This window comes from Symsagittifera roscoffensis, chromosome 8 (assembly GCF_963678635.1).
Source record: "Symsagittifera roscoffensis chromosome 8, txSymRosc1.1, whole genome shotgun sequence".
Classification (NCBI taxonomy): domain Eukaryota; kingdom Metazoa; phylum Xenacoelomorpha; order Acoela; family Convolutidae; genus Symsagittifera; species Symsagittifera roscoffensis.
The window spans coordinates 38,897,178-38,917,737 of record NC_087069.1 but is presented as its reverse complement, the minus strand read 5'-3'; the positions used below and the strand labels follow the sequence as shown (position 1 = coordinate 38,917,737).

Here is a 20,560-nt window from a genome sequence, read left to right as displayed (position 1 = left end):
AGGTGTTCGAGTTATAATTCGCCCGACGCGATCAAAAAAGCTACGTTTCGGCCAAACGAACCGGAAAGGACTTTTTTGACTAGCTCGACTGAATAAAATGGGTTCGACTTGATCGCCATATGCCGACTCAAGACTCAATCGAAGCAAATGATCTCCGAACTAAGCTGGTTATGCTTCCACCAAATCTACCGGAGCAAAAATGGGTTTGGCAGAGTCCACCATAAAATGGCTGTCCAACAAACACGCCCAAAAGCCAATTGCACTGCAATACAATGAAATAAACAGCAAGCATTCAATCACATTGATTCAAATTTGGCATTCCAGACCAATGTGATTTGTTGTTTGCAAGTCAGACAGGGGAGACCAAATTCTGGAAACTTCAGAACGGCGTGACAGAAAACACCGTCATTATTATTGTGACCAAGAGAAACTGTCACGACCGGCGTGACTAGAGATAATGGCCCACATGTTGCACTAGGGAATCGCCAATTATAAACCGAGGCGAAAAAAATGCCGAGAAAAAAGTTTTTAAAAAAATTAGTTTCAAAGTACATCTGCGCTACGATTATAAGTTGGCTCTATCATAGATAAAGTTCTCAAAAAAACGTGGGATCATTCCCGATAGCTGCTGTAAGAAAAACTTCAAAGCTTCAAAAATGATTCTAGTTCGAAAGTGAGTGGTAAACTAGTTTTGCTGTTGATTGTTCGTTTAGATTTTTTTAACCTTACGGAACTTTGAAAGATATGATTTTCTCAGCGAATTTGATTGCATGGCCTAAAAAAGTCTATTATTTTCTTTGAGCCTAACTAAGCAGTTCTTCCCAATAGCCGTTTTGTATACGGTTTGCATGAGAAATCCGAACCAAGCTTCAAATTTTCAAATTACTGGAATATTTTTGTTGTAGCATCTGCTTTACACTTTTGCGAGCAAAAAAATCCGCTAAAAATCTGAATTGAATACTTGTTTTTTTTAGCTCGACTTATTCTGTTTTAGCTCGACTTTTTTGTAGTCAAATTTTTCGAAAACTACAATCAACCAATCATGCAATAACACAGAATTGAAATTAATTTCCAAAGCCGTATCGTCATTGTTTTCAAATTTTTGTTCGAGCCAGAGTTGGAACCGGGCCCGGGCCTTAGTACCCCCACCTGGCCCGTGTCGCCCGGCAGCTCCTAGCTGTTTAAGATACGAACGCCCAGAGCGAGCGTGAATTCAGAAGATCATTTTTTTAATCCACGAGGGATAGGACCAACACACGAGCTGTACAGCTCATCACGGCGAACCGCTGTTGTGCCCCTGCTTCAGAACTACATGCAATTTTTTTGGTTATTTTTCTGGGCTGGGTAATGTTGCCTCACCCTCAAGCAACGAGCACGCCTCGAACATCCGACCTTTCGATTGAGAGGCGGAGACGTAACCACTTCACCACTGCTCCCCGTATTTGACCAGAAGAGCTGGGTAAATCTGGAGAGCCAAGCGTGCCCTCTTTTCTGCGGCAAAGTCAGCCAAATCGAACGGCTAGGATCGGCTGCTGCCATTTGTTTCATTACATTTTGATTTTTTTTTAAAATTTACATTTGAATTTCAATTTAATATTTGTTCGGAAAATCGGGCTTGAAGTTTTTGTTATCCAGCCGGGCCGGGACCGGGCCTCAAATTCAGGCCCGGTTTCATCTCTGGTTCGAACATGTTTGGATAATGATAGTTTTCGACTATGTTTCGATTTTGTCTTCGACCTTAGGCTCGACCAGGTTCCGATATTGCTATCGAATTGGTTTCGATGAAGATTCTGTTTATGTTTCTACAGGGTGTTTCAAATAAACTGTAATGTTATAAAAGCTTCTCATTTCATAACTGTTGATCAGTTCGACTTCAAATTCGGTGATATTATGTAGAACAGGCGGAGATTTGATAAAACTCAAAAACTGTGTTGATGAATTGAACTCGATAGTGAATACCCGCGATTTTCCAACTATTTCACGCTTCCACGCAACAAAAAATTTTTTAAACTATTTGTTCATACGTAAATGAAAACAACGAAATGGTTTTCACAGTAAACGAAGAAAAACGGATCATTTGTTTGTTTGCAATTTATGAATCCCCAAATGAAGTTCGGAGAAGATATATCAATGAATATTAAATTGCCCCACGCGTTGCATCAACACTTCAACTTACGCAGTTTATCAGAGTGTGGAAACGGTTCCAAGAAAGAGGCGGGTTATCGAAATTTCAAGGGCAGCATCGAAAAGGAACGGGGTTACCAGGAACCGATGAAGCGAATGCCAGTATTATAAGACACTTTGATTTTCATCCTAAAGATTCAATAACTAAAGCAGCAGCTGATTTGGGGTTGAGCCGCACCACAACTTGGAGAGTCGCGAGAGCTGCCAAAATGAAGCCCTACAAAGTGCTCAAAACACACCAAATTAAAGAGACGAACTTCGGCTTGAGACTTACTTTTGGTGTCTGGTGCTTGAGCAAGATTGAAACAGCGGCAGATTTCACATCACGGGTGATTTTCTCAGACGAAAAGTGGTGGGTGCTCGACAGCTCTCCAAATTCTCAAAACGATAGGAGATGGAGTTTATTTAACCCCAGAGAATACGCGAAGTGCAAGTACCAGGGCAAAAAGAAAGTGATGTGCTGGATGGGTTTCCTTCAAGGAGCTGTTCTTGGCCCGTTTTGGTTCGTAGACGAACAGCAACGACCAATAACACTGAACCAGTTTTCGTATCTGAACATGCTGGAACACGACCTCTGGCCAGTCCTTCGAGAACGACGAAACTTGAGGCGCATATGGTTTATGCAAGACGGAGCCACATGTCACTGCACGGGACGCGTACTCAGTTGGCTTGGGACAAAGTTCAACGACAGAATTATAAGTAGACGAACCCCTATACCCTGGCCACCTCAGAGTCTGGACCTGAATCCCCTGGATTTTTGGCTGTGGATTCATCTGGGGAAAATTGTTCATGGTGCGAATCCACGAAGTATTGACGAACTCATGCAAACTGTAGATGATGCCCGAAATACAATAACGCCCGATAATATCGAAGAGTCATTGAGAAATTTGACGAAAAGATTACAAAGCTGTGTTGCTCAAAACGGCGGACACTTTCAGCATCTTTTATAAAACATTTTTATCAGATATTCAAATCTCCGCCACTTATCTATCTTGTGCAGAAAAAATTGTGTATTTATCTCTTCTCAAAAAAAAGTTATAGCGTTTTATAAAATTACAGTTTATTTGAAACACCCTGTATTTTGTGTGCGACTGAATTTTGAATAAGTTTTCGGTTATATTTCGAGACTTTCTTTTCAACTATGTTTCGGAGTTGTGTTTGACCGCCAGAGCTTTTTCGATCACGGAATTTGGGTCGAGCAACTGGTTACAAATGTCAACACGGTAACCACAGAAGATTTGGTTGATTGGTTTATTTTTCAGTAGTTTATTCTGTAAGTTTGCAAAAATTTAACAGTTAAACCCTTACAAATTATCGTATGTTTTACCAAACTTCTCGAAAATCCCCCCTCCCCCGCCACCACCGCCACTTACCTTTCTCTCTTCGCTGAGAAATCTGGTCCTGGTCCTGGCGATGTCCTTGTACTCCAGATAGCCTCCCCCACTGTGGTCCAGATACTGGATGAAGTCATCCAACTCCGCATCTGTCACCGGCAGTTTAGTCCACGCTATTATCGCACGCAGCTCATCTCTGAAAATAACATATGTATTTCTTATTTTCTGCTGTATTTTTTTTTCTCCGAAACCGGGACGATTAAAAATTAACAAAAAGCAATCAAAGAAAATAAAACTTGACAAAATAATCACAGGAAGCTTTTTTGCTTCAATTTGAACTGCAACAGTGAGCGGGTATGTTTTTGGAGATAATTTTTTTTCAAGAATGATCCGTGCCCAAAAAAAAATAAATAAAATTGCATGTAGTTCTTAAGCAAGGGCACATCAGCGGTTCGCCGTGATGAGCTGTACAGCTTGTATTTTGGTCCTTTCCTTCACGGATAAATGGTCTTAAAATAAATAAAATTGAAAAAGTGGTTTTGAAAAATATCAAAATTGGAAAACAGACCATTTGGTCTTAAGACGTTCCCTCAGGCTTCACTCTGGGATATAGTTGTTACCAATATTTTAAATTAGTCTACAAATTTGCGAGACCGATAACAATTTTTTTATTAAAATTTAAAATATCATTTGTCATTAATTTACCTTCCAAGAGTCCACTTTTTCTCCTTGTCTGTCATGGAGAAATAGTCAACCAGTCTCAGTTTATGCTCCTGTAAGTATGCCTCGAGAACTGCAATCATGACAGGCAGAGGTCTCTCAATCTCAGGAGCTACAGATGTCACACTACTTGGAGTCCGAATCTTAGGAGGTTTCTTCCGTTTCAGTTCTTCTTGTTCGAATTTCCACTCCAGAAACCTACGCATAAACAGAACTTAACTTCTAGCTTCTAGTTTCGTTAAAACGTTATTTTTTTGGAGAACGTCCTAAAACGCATCAATAAGCTGTTTCCAGGTCTTCCCCTGTCTGTTTCCAGGTAATTAAAATGGCTAGGATGAGGTGTACTGGGCTAGGAAGCTTTTTAAAATACGACCCACACATACCTTTTCAAGACAACAGCTTCTAAAGGCGAAACGTCTGGTTTTGATGACAACCAGCGTTCCAAATCGTCCATGCGGTCTAAGCCCTGTCTTAATTCCTGACGATCTTTTACCCATTTTCGATAATTTTCTTCTCTTATTTTCTGCTGTTTTCTCTCCTCGACATTGGCCTGTAATTTGAGTGCTTCAATCTGATTGGTCGCTTTCTTCTCAGTCTCAGGTACTGAATTCTGATTGGTCAGTTTTCGATCCAGAGCAAATGGCGGGCGTCTATTTCTTGGCACGTAGAATTCGGAGCTTTTCATGTCTTAAAAACAACAAATGATCAATATCTGCTCTCTAAGCAACCCACAAAACTACTCGATCAAAATTGCTCAACGTTTTTCATAATCAAGAACTAAGCTTACAGCATTTTCAGAAAATTTTCTAAATACAGGTTGTCAAATTTTCAAAATCAAAAACAAGTTTTAACTCTTCACAAATTCAATTGATCAAATTGCATTCTAAACACAAAAGTATCAGTTTTTCAGTCTAAAAGGGAAACCGCCTCAAGATTCCGAACTCTGTATCCTTGAGGCACATACTTTTGTGTTTAGAATCCAATTTGATCAATTGAATTTGTGAAGAGTTAAAACTTGTTTTTGACAACCTGTATTTAAAAAATTGCAAACATTCATATGAGGTTGCCCGAAACTGAAAATTTTTTTGATGGCGGTGGAGGGAGCGCTTGCCAAAAAACACGAAACTTTATTGTCAAAAGCTTCTTAAAAAACCTAAAAATTGCGGGCGTTTAGTCGGAAATAGTTTGTAGTTTTGGCGTATTATAACTTTTAAACTTTTCAACATCGTTTTTAGTAGTTCATGGACTAGGGCCAAATAAGTGCATTCTTTGCTGCAAGACTAGCTTGTTGTTCCGACCATTGAAAATGGGGAGGAACCTTATATTTGGGTCTGTTTTAACTTTTTCTTTTTGTTTCCCTCGCAAAATCAGGTACCACAAGTAATCATCGGGCTTTTTTGTCCGCTTTGATATCAAAAATTCGCTTGCAACAAAAAAAAAATTGTTAAAAAACAGTGTTTTGGGAAACTTCGCTAATTCCTAATTTGAAAAATGTTCACGATTCACAAATAAATAAAAGTTCACAAAATAGTCTTTATCCCTCGAAAAATGTCTGGGTCAGCCTTATATACCTGGAAAATCCTCGTCGTCATTCCACAGCAATGTCCTCCCTGCTCTGTTCCCCCCACTACCCCCAATTGACCCGTGAGCAGGGGGATAGTTGGGCAGTCTCTTATTCTTCTCATGACTCATCAACTCCTGTTCTAGGTCACTCGGCTGGGCTTTGTTCTCAGTCCCTCCACCACTCGTTTCAATCATTCTCCATCTACATGAAAAAATACGCATTTAGAAATAATCGAGAAGCCCGAAAAAAAAATCGAAAAGTATGGTTTTTAGAAAGCATCGAAAAAAGCCTGAAGATAAATATGGAATAGAAATGTTTTTAGAATGTTTCAAAAAAGTCTGAAAAATGATATTGAAAAATAACGCTTCTAGAAATAGTCTGAATCAAACAATTTCTGTTCAAAAATTTCGGATTTTGATAAATTTCTTGCTAAAATGTTTAAATTCAACAGAATGCAAGTAGCACAAATTTGAAGTTTCCAGTTGTTGATTGCTGTAATGTTTTTCCATGTCTGATTATGGCAAAATGTTTTTTTTCAGGCTACTCTCGATGGGTGGAAAAAAACTATGAATTAGGGTCCGTTTTTCCATTCTTTTCAGCCAACTTTGGTTTCCTCAAAAGCACGTATGAGGTCATGTGTAGTATTATAATACAGCACTATGGTGATTAGGATTTTGAAAAAATCACGAAAATTGTCTCTGAAATTTTTTCGAATCTCAGCTAAACTAGATGAAATTTGCTGTACTAGAATTTAAGCTCTAAATTTAAAGGTTTTTCAGTTATAGTTACGGATTTTTCTTGCTTTTTTACCTAGTTTAAAGTCAATTTGTTGAAAAAAATGAGACAAAAACGAAACAACAAAATCTTTATCGATTTTTTTATTTCAGAAAATTGTTCTATCTGAAATTTGACAGAAAAAAAATAGGTTTCAGCATTCTGCGCTACATGCACAACAACCACCTGTCCTTGTTCTCTTCATTGCTTAAGATATTAACAAGAATAACCGGTTCCTGTGCAGGTAGCACAGAATGCTCCGACAATAGTCTTTAAAAATCTACCAAAAAAAAAATTCAATTCAGTGTAGCTTTATCTGCGTGGTGTGATATAAAACAACAGATTAGACATATTCGGCAGTCATAGTATCAAAGGCATACCGGACAACAATTTCAAAAACAAATCAATAGGAAAACAAAAAAAGAATAAAAAGAAATCAAAATGCCGTTATACATCTCCAAAAGATAGTCTTAATTGTTTTTTAAAAAAGTTAAGCATAATTAAGCTATTGTAAACGGCCTGAGTTAAGCCTAAAACTGCCGGATTGCTGGCTTTCCTCTCTCGAAATTAGACGAAAGTTCAAAAAAATTATATGGGTGTTTCTTTGCGAAAAAGCTAACACTAAGATATATCACTCAACCAGGTTGATGAATACTTGTGGTATCTGATTTTGAGTGGAAATCAAAAACAAAATTAAAACAGCCCCTGAATAAAAAAAATCCTCCCCATTTCAATGGTCGGAACAAAAAACTAGTATCGCAGCAATGAATAAACTTATTTCGTCCTAGTTCAGGAACTACTATGCAACCCCAATTTGATCCCAATTTGACCACTTTTCAACCCCAAGTTAACCCCAATTTGACCATTTTTCGGCTTTTTCAGTCAATCAAAAATCACGCCAAAACTGTTTGCTCAACTGCTGACAAAAAATATCAGTCTGAGCCTCTTACATTATTGAGCAATCACTTAGGTTAGGTTATCGTTTCAGTTTTGTATAATAATATTCATTTTTTTTTGATAGCCAAAAAAATGTCACTTTTACTAAATGAACTACAGTTTTTTTCTTTTAAAATCAAATTTTAGACAATTGGGCCGGTTCTTGGAGATTACATCTATCTAAAAATTTTTTAGTCCACATAGGAGGCTCACTTTGATGTATTTGTATCAGCAATTGATTTAGCAGTTTTGACGTAATTTTTGATGGACTGAAAAAAACTAAGCATGGTCGTTTTTAGGGTTAAATTTTGAGCCCGATTTTTGCAAAAAAAAATGCACGATAAAAATCTGCTGAAAATTGATGCCATTTTTTTCTTCATCAAATTTTGAACAAGATCAGCTCAATTTGAGAAGAAACCTTTTAAATTTCAAGTCTTATTAGTTTTGTCCGTATAAATTATATCAGCACTGTATTACTGTAGCTAAATTTTATTTTGCAGCTAGATGGAAATGCACTGCTTCCCATAACCACCAGAAAACTTACAGAAAACTTACAGAACTAAATTTTTGAACATTTTCCAAGACAGCAACCAAGAGAACCCTTCGAATGACATCCAGACTGAAGTTATACCTCCGGCTCTGAGTGTTAAATATGCAAAAAATAATATATTAGCACCTTCCAACACTGAACTCGAAATTTTCTGTTTCACTAAATGGCTAAAAGTATTCTTTTTTGAAAAATTTGTCAAATACTTTTCTCAGATAGCCACGCTCTAAAGGTTTTAACAACATGGTTGAAAAATGAGCTCCAACAATTTGAACGGTTAGTATAAACAAATACTCTACGGATTGGCGAAAAGTCGGTATCTTAGAAACTTTCTCATAAAAATCCAACAATTTTTACAAAAATAGGCTCTAAGAATATGACAGGACGGGGAATGTAAGACAGAAATTTTATTGCTAGTTCATTTTTTAAAATTTGCTCAAACCTGTTTATAAAAAAGTTGTAAGATAGGAAACTTTTTTGCACATTCATTTTTAAAAAATGTCTCAAACCAGTTTAAAAGATTCCCATTGATGCAAAGTACAATAGCTGAAACTCGTAGGCAAAACGACTTGCTTCGCCACATGAAAAGAAAAATCAACTTTATAGAGTTAATTTGTTGCTGATAACTACAAATTTTGTCGATATGTACTTGCAACAAGTCCGCAGCCATATGACGTTATTCGTCAAAGTTGATATTTTTGTCTGCAAGAAAAATTAGAACGGCTAATTACGTATAACTAGAAAATTCATCGAAAACAAAGTGATCACAGTTATCTTTATAACTATGTCGTACAAAAAACTGATTTTTTACTTTAATAGATTTTTCATTTTTCATTTTTAAATGATTTTAGGCCTAACATTTGTGTCAATCTAAAAGTCAGCCTGTTATTATGGGTTGCGTAATTACCTAATTATAAGTTAGTAATGATTAAGTGATTCGATAATTGGAGATGTTTTTCATTACTCCAAGTAATTTATCAATAGTTTCAGCTTCATATTTTGATTTTTTAAAGGAGTCGACCGTTTTCTTTTGGCGACGTTCATTAGAAGCCTAATTGGTACAGATAACCTGTCAGATTAGTAACAAAGCTACCAAATCGGCTTCTGCTTTTTTCAACGCCTAAAACATGTTCAGTTTCTTCTCACAATTAAGAAGACGAGAGCAAAAAAAAACAATGTTTTTTTCATGCGTTGTGCAAAACTTTTGGTGATTTCTCAAGAAAACAATTTGCAAGACCAAAAATTGTGAAAAAAAGCGTTGCGCCTTTTGAATAAATTTGTGAACGAGGAAAGAAAACTATTTAAAATTCTAACTCTCTTGCTAGCTTTTTATCCGAAATTAGAAGGAAGCGGTGTTGCCTTAATGGTAATTATAAATTTTTAATTTCTTTTTCGAGGCGTGCTTTGAATACTGGTGTTTGAAATTTTGCTATTTTATGAAATAGCTTGTGTTTTCATTAAAATCTTAATTACTTCGCTTTTTTTGTGCGTGTTTGTTGTCTCGGCTTAAAACCGCGTTTGATAAATTAAAAATTGATGAGTTGACAACTATTCCATTGAATCAGAATTTGATGCCTTAAAACTTCGTACCTGGAAAAACGAAAAACAAGCTGCTGATGGTTTGTTCTTGAAAAGTTCTGCATGTGTTTGGAAGTTGATTTTTATTTAATAGCGCTGCTGTTTACTCAGGGGCGGATCTAAGATTTTCTCGAGGGGTGGGGGCGGATTTTCAAAAACTTTTTGACGACCTTTTTTTAGGTCGAGCAAATTGATTTCCCCAGCTCTCCTATACCAGAGTAAAGAGACGCTGTTCTGGCCCAAATTTGTGAGCCGCAGGCAAATTTTTGAAAAAACAGGTCGAAAAAGCCGTTTTGTGCACTTTTTGGAAAATTATGACACTAAAATTGCTTTTTTTTGGCGCGCGCTCCCCTCAAAGTTAGTATATAATGGCGCCAAAGGCGCCTTTAGAAATTTTTAGGGTCGGTTGACCAAAAATGGATTTCCTAAGAAGTACCAAAGGGGGACCTTCTATGGTAAAACACAAAAGGCAATACGAGGCCAAACTTAGCATTTAGTCCATTGTAAGCGGATTCCGCAACAGGTCAAAATCAGATTTGTCGCGGGATCCGCAACTTTGTTGCTTTTCTTTGATTTTCTTCGCTGTTTTGGATTCCACAAACAAATACCTAATACGCTGTACATGCGGAATCCAGAACAGTTTGTGGAATCCACAAGCAAATAAGAAGACATTTGTATAGTTAAATTGAGCTGTTGCGGATTCCGCAACTGTAAGCAGAATCCGCAACGTGTAAGTGGAATCCGCAAATTGAAAGTTGAATCCGCATTTTGTTTGCGGTTTCCGTTTACATACATGTACATGTGTAGTATAGCATTTAAAATTATATCTTTTAATTACTGATCAACAGAAAAAATCAATCTCAATTACTACATTGATCAACTCACAGTTGAAAAATTTGGTCTCACTTCCTGTCAACTCAACTTCGATCTCAAATCCTGTCAACTTCAATCTCAACTTCGATTCCAAATACTGACCTACCGATCCCAAATACTAACCTAATTCGATCTGAAATTCGATCCCAAATACTGATGCAATCCCAAATACTGTGCGTTGTGTTTCCAAGCACTCTCAACCCATGGACTACAAATTTTTAGTTTTTATTCGGCGTTAAGCTTCCAAAATCAGTATTTGGGACTGACGTAATCCCAAATACTGGCCTAAATTGGCGATATGCTGTGTGCTGTGTTTTCATACAATTTCAACCCAATGACTACAAATATTGAATTTATTCGATCCAGCTCTAGCTTTCAATTGTTTATATGCAAGTTCAGTAATAGGCAAAATTCTGAATCCACTTACAGTTTGCGGAATCCGCTGACATTTGCGGATTCCACTTAAAAATTTTGTGAATTCAACTTACACTTGCGCATTCCACTTACATTTTCCGCTACATAATCCACTCACAGTTGCTGAATACAGAACAACTAGCGATTTTCGCTTGTTGCAGAATCCGCGGCACAACAAATGTGCCGACAAATTTTCATTTCAGGTATATGTACGCGGAATCCACAGAAGTTTTGTAAGTGGAATCCATTTACAATTTGGAACATGTTTAAAGTTTTGTCTATGGAATCCAAGAACGTACAGACAAAAAATTTTGCGCCTATCCAGTGCACAGTTTGGCCTCGTAATGGTTGCCTGACTAATTTTGTAGCCGCTAGGAAAAACTTGGAAAAAATTTTTTTCGAAGAAAAAAAACATTACTGCGTTTTTTCACAAAAGCACTAACGTTTTAATGAATGAAATTGTTTCCTTGTACTTTTTCTAATTTAGATTTCATAGTTGTTGATAATTTCACATTCGAAATCACAGTACTTTCATAATGAAAGCTAAACTTATCCACCAGCAAGCAATTTTTTCTGCTATTTTTAATAAGTTCAAAATGAGCAAATCGATCAAAACCAATTTTTTTCAGACGAATGAAACAGACGAAAACTTACATGTTTTTTGAAATGGCAATTTGGAAGTTTTTGATATCGTTGTCTGTTTTATTTGTAAATGGCAGTGAAAACAAAAGAAACCTTGCTTCAGAAAAAATTACAGTAATATTGTGGAGAGCTACGGTACCAAATCTTCGCAGTGTACTCAAGCAAAGGACGAATTAGTTGGCAGATGTGACAACCGTAAAATTGTTGTTGCAGCTTTTGCTAGGGAGCTGGAAAACGTTGCCCGACTGCATGTTATTGAACCTCAAAAAATCGCAGATTTGCTGCTTTTCTACGTGAGCTGGCGCATAATTTTGATCTAAACAACTACATATCCCATCTGAACTCGAGTTTCCTTACCCGGTTAGATCGCAGGCTAGATCGCCTCCAGCAGGCTTGTTCAGTAAGGACGAGTACTGCGTACCTAATGAGATGGACTAGGCTACAGTTAAGTATCTCACGGATTGTCCTAACATCAACTCTAGGGCTTGCAAGAACTTAGATGTCTTACCTCATTTTGGAATGTAGAAGAATCTGGCACAACTTCTGACGTAACTAAAGGATCTATTTCAAGCAAACATACTTAGCAATTAGAGTTTATGAAACAAAGGATTCAATATGACGGAACTCTCTACCGAAGCAACTTGCTTTGCAGGAACAAACTAACGATGCCAAAAAACTACGTTGTTGCTAAAGCACAACCTAAATCTCTGCAACGATGACTACAAAAGGACAAACTCACAATGCTACTCTACGACAAACCATTATCAACTGATTTTGAAATAAGTAACTCAATTTTACATCGTGATACCCGTAACTTTCCTACATCTGCCACTATTACGAATATGGTATCCACCGCACCATCCAGTTATAAACCCCAAGAAATCTGGTAAAACTCGACGTGTAACAAAAGCTGCATCGAAAATCAAAAACATTTCTCCTAGTTCCTGTTTAGAGACGGGACCATATCTACTGAACAACATGTTTGGCTTGCGAATGAAGTTTAGATTGAAATCAATAGCAGTTTCTGGTGAAATAGCAGGCATGTTTATGCATATGGGCATAAAAGAGTTCGATCAATCAGCATACGCTTCTAATCTTCGGAGCTAATTGATCGCCCTCAATAACCATCTTTTCACTAAATCTAACAGCCATCGGATTTTACAAACAGAACCCAACTTACAGCACTATTCATATCAGCTTGTACCTGGATGACTCCGTTCATTCCAATGACAATCTACTGGAAGCTCAGCAATCAACTAAAGCCTTGAAGTTGGCTCCTCATAAAGAAGGATTCAATTGAACCAAGTTTAAATCGAGTACTACAGACATTCTTGTTTTCCTCAAAGAACCCAAAAATGAAATTGGGAGTACAAATCATCGGGTTTTGGGAGCAAAGTGGGATACAATGAATGACAGACTCATCATTCAGCCAGAACTGAAAAACAATTTAACTGCTGAAGAAACATCCCAACGTAAACTTCTGTCTACTGTGACCAGAGTTTTTGATCAACTGGGATTGGTAGCACCATTTGTCATAACTCTTGAAATACTGCTTCAAAAGCTTTGGTGGCTTGGTATAAGTTGGGATCAAGACAATCCTCGAGAATACATCCCGATTTTTGAAAAGTGGAGCCGACAATGTGGATAAAGTAAAACTGAAAAAATATCAAGGTTGATAGGCCAAATCGGCAGACACAGCAATATAAAACTACGTGTTTTCATTGCATATACATCGGAATTTTGAATCAAGCCCAAATAATGGCCTCATTTATAATTGGAAGAACCAAGATTACACCACTTAGCCAAGAAAGCATACCTAAGCTCGAATTGCAAGCTGCTGTATTTGGTGCATGTCTGCAAGTTTACAACCAAAGAAACTCGATTAAAATTCAACGCCATTCATTTATGGAGGGATATTACGACGGTAAATGCATGAGTCAACACTCCTGAAAAGCAAAAAATGTACTGTGCGATCAGAATTAACCAAAAATCTGTCAGTTTCTAAAACCCAAAGAAAACTTCGACTCAACTTATGATCGAAAATACACATCATAAAAAGGAGCAGTTCGTAACAAAACTTCTTAACTTTCGGTCTCAGAAACGCCTTGAGACTAATTCACCACCACTGCTTCTTGTGCCGCCACTTTGTAGGGAAAGGTTTACGGCTGATCTACCAGTAGAGAGCTACGACGTTTCGGAACATTTTCCATATCCATTCCAGAACTTTGGGCTGGACTACAGCGGTCCATTCTACCTGATGAAAAAGATACCACAGACAAAAACTACTTTTCTAACAATGCGTGCAACGACAAGGTAAATACTGACAAAATGACAACTAGAATTACTTTGATAGCAATTCGTAGATTAATGGCTCGACATGGTTCTCCTCAAATAATTCTTTCGAGTAACGCAACAAATTTTGTCGCCGCATGTAAGCAAAATACCCTTAAATATCAACAAAGTCAAAATAGCTACCAAGCTTCAACAGAGGTCAATTGACTGGCGTCTTAATCCACTATCTGCTCCTCATATCGATGGGGTGTGGGAATGTCTCGTTTTGATCATCAAACGAGTCTATTTAAGGAAATTAACACCAGTTAGACTGTCTAGGGATCTGTTTTCAAGTACAGTAGTAGAATGCAAAGCCATATCAACTGAAGTGCACTGACCCATGTAAGTTGCGACGTTAATGACACATTACCACTTATACCTCACCCATTACAATTTGGGAAAGCATTCATTTACACTCCCGCAGCTTCAATCTACAACCAAACAAATACAAAGAAATTCAGCAACCAATCCTGAAAACCAACCACGGATCGACTAGACAGTCTCTGGAGTGACTTCTGAAAAAATACGCTCCAACTTTAATCAAATATAACAATCGGAACCAAAGAGAGCAAACCATTCAAAAAAAATCAACTCGTTTGGATCCTCGAAGACTTTACTCAACGAGGCATATGGCCCCTGGGTAAGGTTGTTGAAAAGTTTAGGGGTCCTGATGGCATTGCGCGCTCATGCGTAATCAAAACAGCTTTAGAAACATTTACAAGGCCCACCATTTGAATTGATGTAATAGTTTACTTTTGGAAGACAACTTAAGAAATACGTGCTTTCAGTCCTAAATAGAAACCAACGAATCTATTGAGCTAGTTTCATGTTAGTCACGATCTGAGAATCCGCAAAAAACTTAAGAAAATGGGACAAGTTGAGAATCATTGATTGATTAGTAATACAATCCAATGCAATTTTATCTTTTCTTAATAGCTTCAAATTACTGGTTTAAATTATTACGGGAAACCTGCGGTTTCCTCAGTGATGTTACTGAAAGCCTGCATTGAAACATTGATATCTTTTTTATGCGAAAGTTTACCTTTTGGAGGCTCATTCTTAAAAATTTTTCTGTTTTAGATTGAATCAATGTTAAAACTTGTAGTTATTGATAAACAACTCCAAAAACTGATTGTATGTGATTGTATGACTTCTGAAAGATTATGCTCCGACCTTAATCAAACAAAACAAAAGGAACCAAAGAGAGGAAACCCTGAAAAAAAAATTGAACTTGTAATGATCCTCGAACAATTTACTCCACGAAGCATGTGGTCCATGGGTAAGGTTGTTGAAACTTATAGGAGTTTTGGTGGCATTGCGCGCTCATGCGTAAAAAAAAATTGGATGTTGTGATAATTGACTTTTTGACAAGTAAACGTAGACACATTAAGATATACCCGCTTTCAGTCTTAAATAGAAAACAACCAAGACTCTGTGCTATTGTCATGTTAGTCATGATCAGAGAAAAGAACAGCGGAAAACTTTAGATAATAAGACATATGAGAATCATTGATTGTTTAGTACTACATTCCAATGCAACTTTCGCAAGTTTTGTTAGCTTGAAAAACTGGTTTCAGCTAAAATTGAAGGTCTGCGGTTTCCTTACTGAAGTTACTGAAAGCGTGTATTTAAACATTGATAATTTTTTTGGTCCTAAAATTCACCTAAGACAAAAATGTAGCTTATATAATTGCAATGATTAAAATACATCGCAATCTAATCGCTGAAGCGTAATTGGGTTCCCTAATTCAGTATTAAGAGCTGTTGCGGTGACAAAATTGTTGTCGATTTGCGTCCGGCGGTTATTTTTTTTTGAACCCGAAAAAATAGTTTTGAAGCTTTTTTCGAATTGATTAAAATTTAGAAAACATTTCTGGACATTTTCCTGTACCGGCTCCTATTTTTCCCACGAAGGTTAACTTTTGATCGTTTTTCTTTTCGTGTGTGAATCAAAAAACAGCCTTACACAAGCCACTCTTCACTCGCATTTAAAAAAAAAATGCAGAAAAAGGCTCAACACATTTAGCTAAAAAAAAACAAGGTTTTTTTTTTCAATGGTGGATTTGGTCAGAATCTTCTGAGTTATGTACATAGCAATGAACTTCTTTTCTTGATGATTGAGAATTTATTCAAGTTCAATTCACTGCATATAATCAAAAACTGACCTTGGACCCAAGTGTCGATCGCCCCATACCCTTCTAGCCATATTGTACAACTTCGATTTCGCCATGTTCCGATGCTTATAGTACTTCAATTGCTCTTTAACAGGTAGATGGTCAATATAAGCAGGGTCGAATAATTGCCGTAAGCAGCAATCGTCCCATTGGTCATAGGGGATTCCGGGAGTTTTGAACCGAGTCTGAGGTCGTGATTCGTCGTTGTCGTCATCTGGTCGGTCGGCTATGTTAACCTTTCGACTTGATTTTGCGGTTTCAGAAGCCAACAAGGTATTCGAGTTTGCAGTGATAAAAGTCGTTGTCATTTTTGACTAACTTCAAAAAAATACAAAGGCACGATTGAGGCAAATATAATTAAAGCTTCGGTTTCAGATTTAATGAAATATTTTTGATGACATTTAGATCAAGCCATCTTCAAGTGCATTTTCGTTTCTACATAATTTTTTGTTCAAAGTAGGTTTTAAACTAAGTTATGACGCTTTCATGGGATGGCTATTGTATCAAACTGAGTAAAAATCATAACGTATTTAAGCAATTCTAAAGCAGACTAAAAAGTAAACAAAGTTGAATTTTAAATGCAGAGATTGTATGGTGCACATTTTATACCATTTTGACCACATGTATTTTAAGCTTAATCGTTTTGGCCACTGCTAAATGCAAAATTGTTCACGTGCACACCTGAAACTAAGTAATGATTTATTGATTAAATCCAGAATAAGATCCCAGATTTCGGCAACCTGGAATAAAAGAAAATGTTCCGACGACAAGCTTTGGTTTTTTTCACAGCGTTTTCAAACGTGGCTTGTTAATTGTGTTCCCTCTCAAGTGTTTTCCTTTTAAGAGCGGGATGCTTATCACAGTAAATTTTCAACCTGTTTTTTAAGGGATTTCAGGAATTTTAGTCAAAACCGGGTTTTTATAAAGATTTAGCAGAGCTCGGAAAATCATTTTGGTCGACTTTAGAAAAGGTCGACAAAATTTTCCAAAAAGTTTAGAAAATCCCCCCTCCTCGAGAAAATCCTAGATCCGCCCCTGCACAGATTTAACAGAAAAGGGTGAATTTTCGAATATTATTTGGCTCAGCCATTTCAAATACTCAGCCATAGTAAAACAGTATCAAAAGTAACCACAATTGGCAGCCAAAATTGAAAATAAAAGCTTCTAGTATTTTGCTTTATGGCGGCGAGGAAAGATTTGAAATAAGATTTGATGTTTTTTTGAATGGGCCATCATTCAGTAGACCATGTATTATTATACATCTTTTTACATTTTAAGAAAAGCTATACAACTACAATTTAAAAAATTGTAGCAAATAACTTTTTCAGATAGTTGTGATACTTGAGAGCTCAATTAACAAAAACCTTCATTTTTCGTAGCTTTCAGCAATATATTTTTTTAATTTGATTGCCGAATCAATAAATCTTTCAACTATTAGTTATTCAATTATCCAGTTGTCAATTAAATTCTATGACTTTTTCGATGAATTTCCATTTCAAGTGTATATTGAAGTGACAATTTCAGTCCGATAAATTCGTTTCTCTTTTGTTACTGTTCTACATTTCAGCGTAAAAAGACAATAAATTTTTATTTGTTGTACTGTAATACCTCCCCCAAATCCAACAGAAGAAAGGATAGGTGTCAATTGAAAAGGGGGGATTAGGTCCGATTTTCGCCCGCCGAACAAATATAAGGGTGCCTAATCTTGGCCGTTGGTTATAAGTATTGAGTTTCACAATATTAATTGAAAATATTCTCCGCGGCGCTGAAAAAAGAAAAAAAGTGTGAAGACTTTAGAGATTTCAGTTGATTTTATGCTTTAACTCTAAATCAATATTGTTTCTAACGATTAAGCCAGCTTTTCGCCCCTTTTAGCGCCCGAATTTTAATGAGCTACATGCATTTGGGGGGATTAAATCAACCTGTCAGTTACAACATTCGAGGTGTAAAAATCCCCCTCACCCCTAATGCTAACACTAACCGTTAAATACCCCCTTGAAAAGTCAATAATCAGCCCGAGGCTGAATTTTTGGGTTAACTGTTAAAGACTTTGACTTTGAAGGAATATGTAGTAAACAAGATGAAAAGGGTTTTATGATAGGCGAAAAAGTACAAAAGACAACATTAGGTCAAGTGAAATTTATTTAGGAAAAAAGGGGTCAAATACTTGAATTTCTTTTCATCAAAAGAAATAGTTTCATATGAAATACATGTTGTTAAAAGAGCTTCGTATTAAATAAATAAACGAAAGTAGAAAAAAGAAACAGAAAATTGCGGGAAAAAACAAGGATTCGATCGATTCTGGGTAATTATCGAGAGTTCTGACACTTAATAAGTATTTTTAAAACATTAACAGCTAAAGTTTAATAGATACCCTGGCTAGCTTTTCTACACAAATAACAATTCTACCCCTTGCCGACCCAAAGGGTCAACCTTTGTACTATTTTGAGATATCCATATTTGATGACGGACCCTAAAATTTTTCTATTTTAGCGCCAAAAAAACGCGATTTTTTTGGTCAAAACTTTCCAAAAAGTGCCTAAAAACGCCCTTTTTGTCCTGTTTTTTTTTAAAATTTTGCCTGTGGCGCAGACAATTTTACCAAAACAGGGTTTTTTAAGTGCTTTGGGAGAGCTCGGAAATCACTTCGCTCAACCTAAAAAAAAGGTCGACAAAATTTTCGAAAATTTTTAGAAAATCCGCCCCCCCCCCCCTCGAAAAAATCCTAGATCCGCCCCTGACCTCAGCTCAGTTTTTTTTTCTTGACATCCATTTTCAGTCAACTAACACATTATAAATAATTAATTATAAATAACTTCTAGAGACGCCTTTAGTGCAATTAGATACAAATTTTGAGGGGAAGTGCGCCAAAAAATACGATTTTTTCAACGTCGATTTTCAAAAAAGTGTCCAAAAAGCAAAAATGGTGTCCAAGAAGCGGCGCACTAAGTTTTACTAAAATTTATATTGCTCAGGAAAACTCAAAAAATCTTTTGGGATTACCTAAGAAACAGTGGACAAAAATAACGATTTATTTTTGAAAACTCGCTCCTCGAGAAAATGTTTGAGCCGACCCTGGACAAAGTAGAATTTATTGTCATCCAAAAGTCTAGAGTTGACTAAACACTGCCCGCCTCTCTTCACTGATATGATGAAAAATATTAGCTGACTAAAAACAGCTTTTTTGAACTGATGTAACAAAAGTTTGCTTAGCGCGCAGAAAATTTTTAAAATATGATTTTTTATTAGAGTTAGGGAGCGCCCAGAAATTAAATTATCCCGGCCTACAAAAATTCTCTAAAATTTTGGTTTTTTGATTTTGAAAAAATTTGCTCGATTTGCAAATTATCATGGAGTTGGAACAAAGAAAACTTTAAACTTCTGAAAAAATCGCAAAACAGTTGCGACGTAAAAGTCCGCTGTTTTTACTAAAACAATTGTAATCTCTTTTATCAAAAAATGACAAAGAAATCTCTAAAATTTTGGAAGAATAAAAAATGAATTTTGAAAATTTTTGAAGTGAGATATTTTCGCGGCAAGCTATTTAATTTGTTTTGAACAACCTTTGTGAAACTGGATACAACCTTAAAGACCTCTACATTTCACTATCAGAATACACAAGCTTGAAAAAATAATATATAATAAAATAAAATTATTCCAAGCTGAGAAAAACGGGTGACGGTTGAGTTTTTTTATAAAAAAAATTTCATTGATTTTCATTAAGTTCATCTTATAACAGAGTTTTTCGTGGCACTTGAGCAGTAACTAGCTAAATCTCCCACCAACTCGAAATTTAGAAAACAACTCTGGCCCAGGATTATCGTTGTTTGCTAATTAAAAATAGCTGGTAGGCCATTCAGCCAATATTCGGGTTTTTATATCAAAAAATCACAAAATTTTTCTCTGGTGGAAAAACGGATCTGAGAAATTTCGAGATTTGAGCCTATATTCGACTAGATGATCAGAATTGAATTTTGTTTGGTTTTAGAGAAAAAAAGCATTGAATTATGTTTTTAAATCAATATGGTCGAGTTGTTTTTTTCCTACTTGCTCAGCAACCCCAAATCTTGTTCCGACCATTTGAAAAGAACTTTGTATTCGGGAATAATTTAGCTTTTGACATTTTTGTTTTCCACGAAAAATTGGATAGCACAAACAGACATCGAATTGGTTCAAGTAATATATCACATTGAAGCCCTTTCAGTCGTGATTCGAATGATATTGAAAATTTTGTAAAACAATTTCTCAGTATCTAGAAAAGCCGGTTTGGAATTTTAGATTTTTGGTCTAATTTCGAGCTAACAAATTGAGCGTACAGTCTTACAAATAAGCCATGAAAGCTTAGTTTTAGTGGAACAAAATTAGTTTCCGGAAAAATTTTTGGCCATTTTGCTAATAAACAACTTCAAAAATCAAAAAAAACTTCTATAAAAAATAGTAAAAAAAACTTGAAAGTTTTCAAAATGGTTTTTTACGATTTTTTTTTGGT

The 20,560-nt window shown here is 36.2% G+C and overlaps 1 protein-coding gene across 2 annotated transcripts in view; it reads right to left on the bottom strand.

Moving 5' to 3' along the window:
- LOC134853055 (uncharacterized) overlaps positions 1–16,673 on the bottom strand; it is a 72,301-nt gene extending 55,628 nt beyond the window's left edge. For both annotated transcript variants that reach the window (XM_063868984.1, XM_063868985.1), the window contains exons 1-5: positions 16,063–16,673; positions 5,810–6,003; positions 4,622–4,925; positions 4,224–4,436; positions 3,558–3,714 (exon numbers count right to left, since the gene is read on the bottom strand). In XM_063868984.1, coding sequence (XP_063725054.1) covers positions 3,558–3,714; positions 4,224–4,436; positions 4,622–4,925; positions 5,810–6,003; positions 16,063–16,379 — 1,185 coding nt within the window. In that variant the 5' untranslated portion in view covers positions 16,380–16,673. The remainder of the gene's footprint in view (positions 1–3,557; positions 3,715–4,223; positions 4,437–4,621; positions 4,926–5,809; positions 6,004–16,062) is intronic.
- Between the last annotated feature and the right edge of the window lie 3,887 nt (positions 16,674–20,560).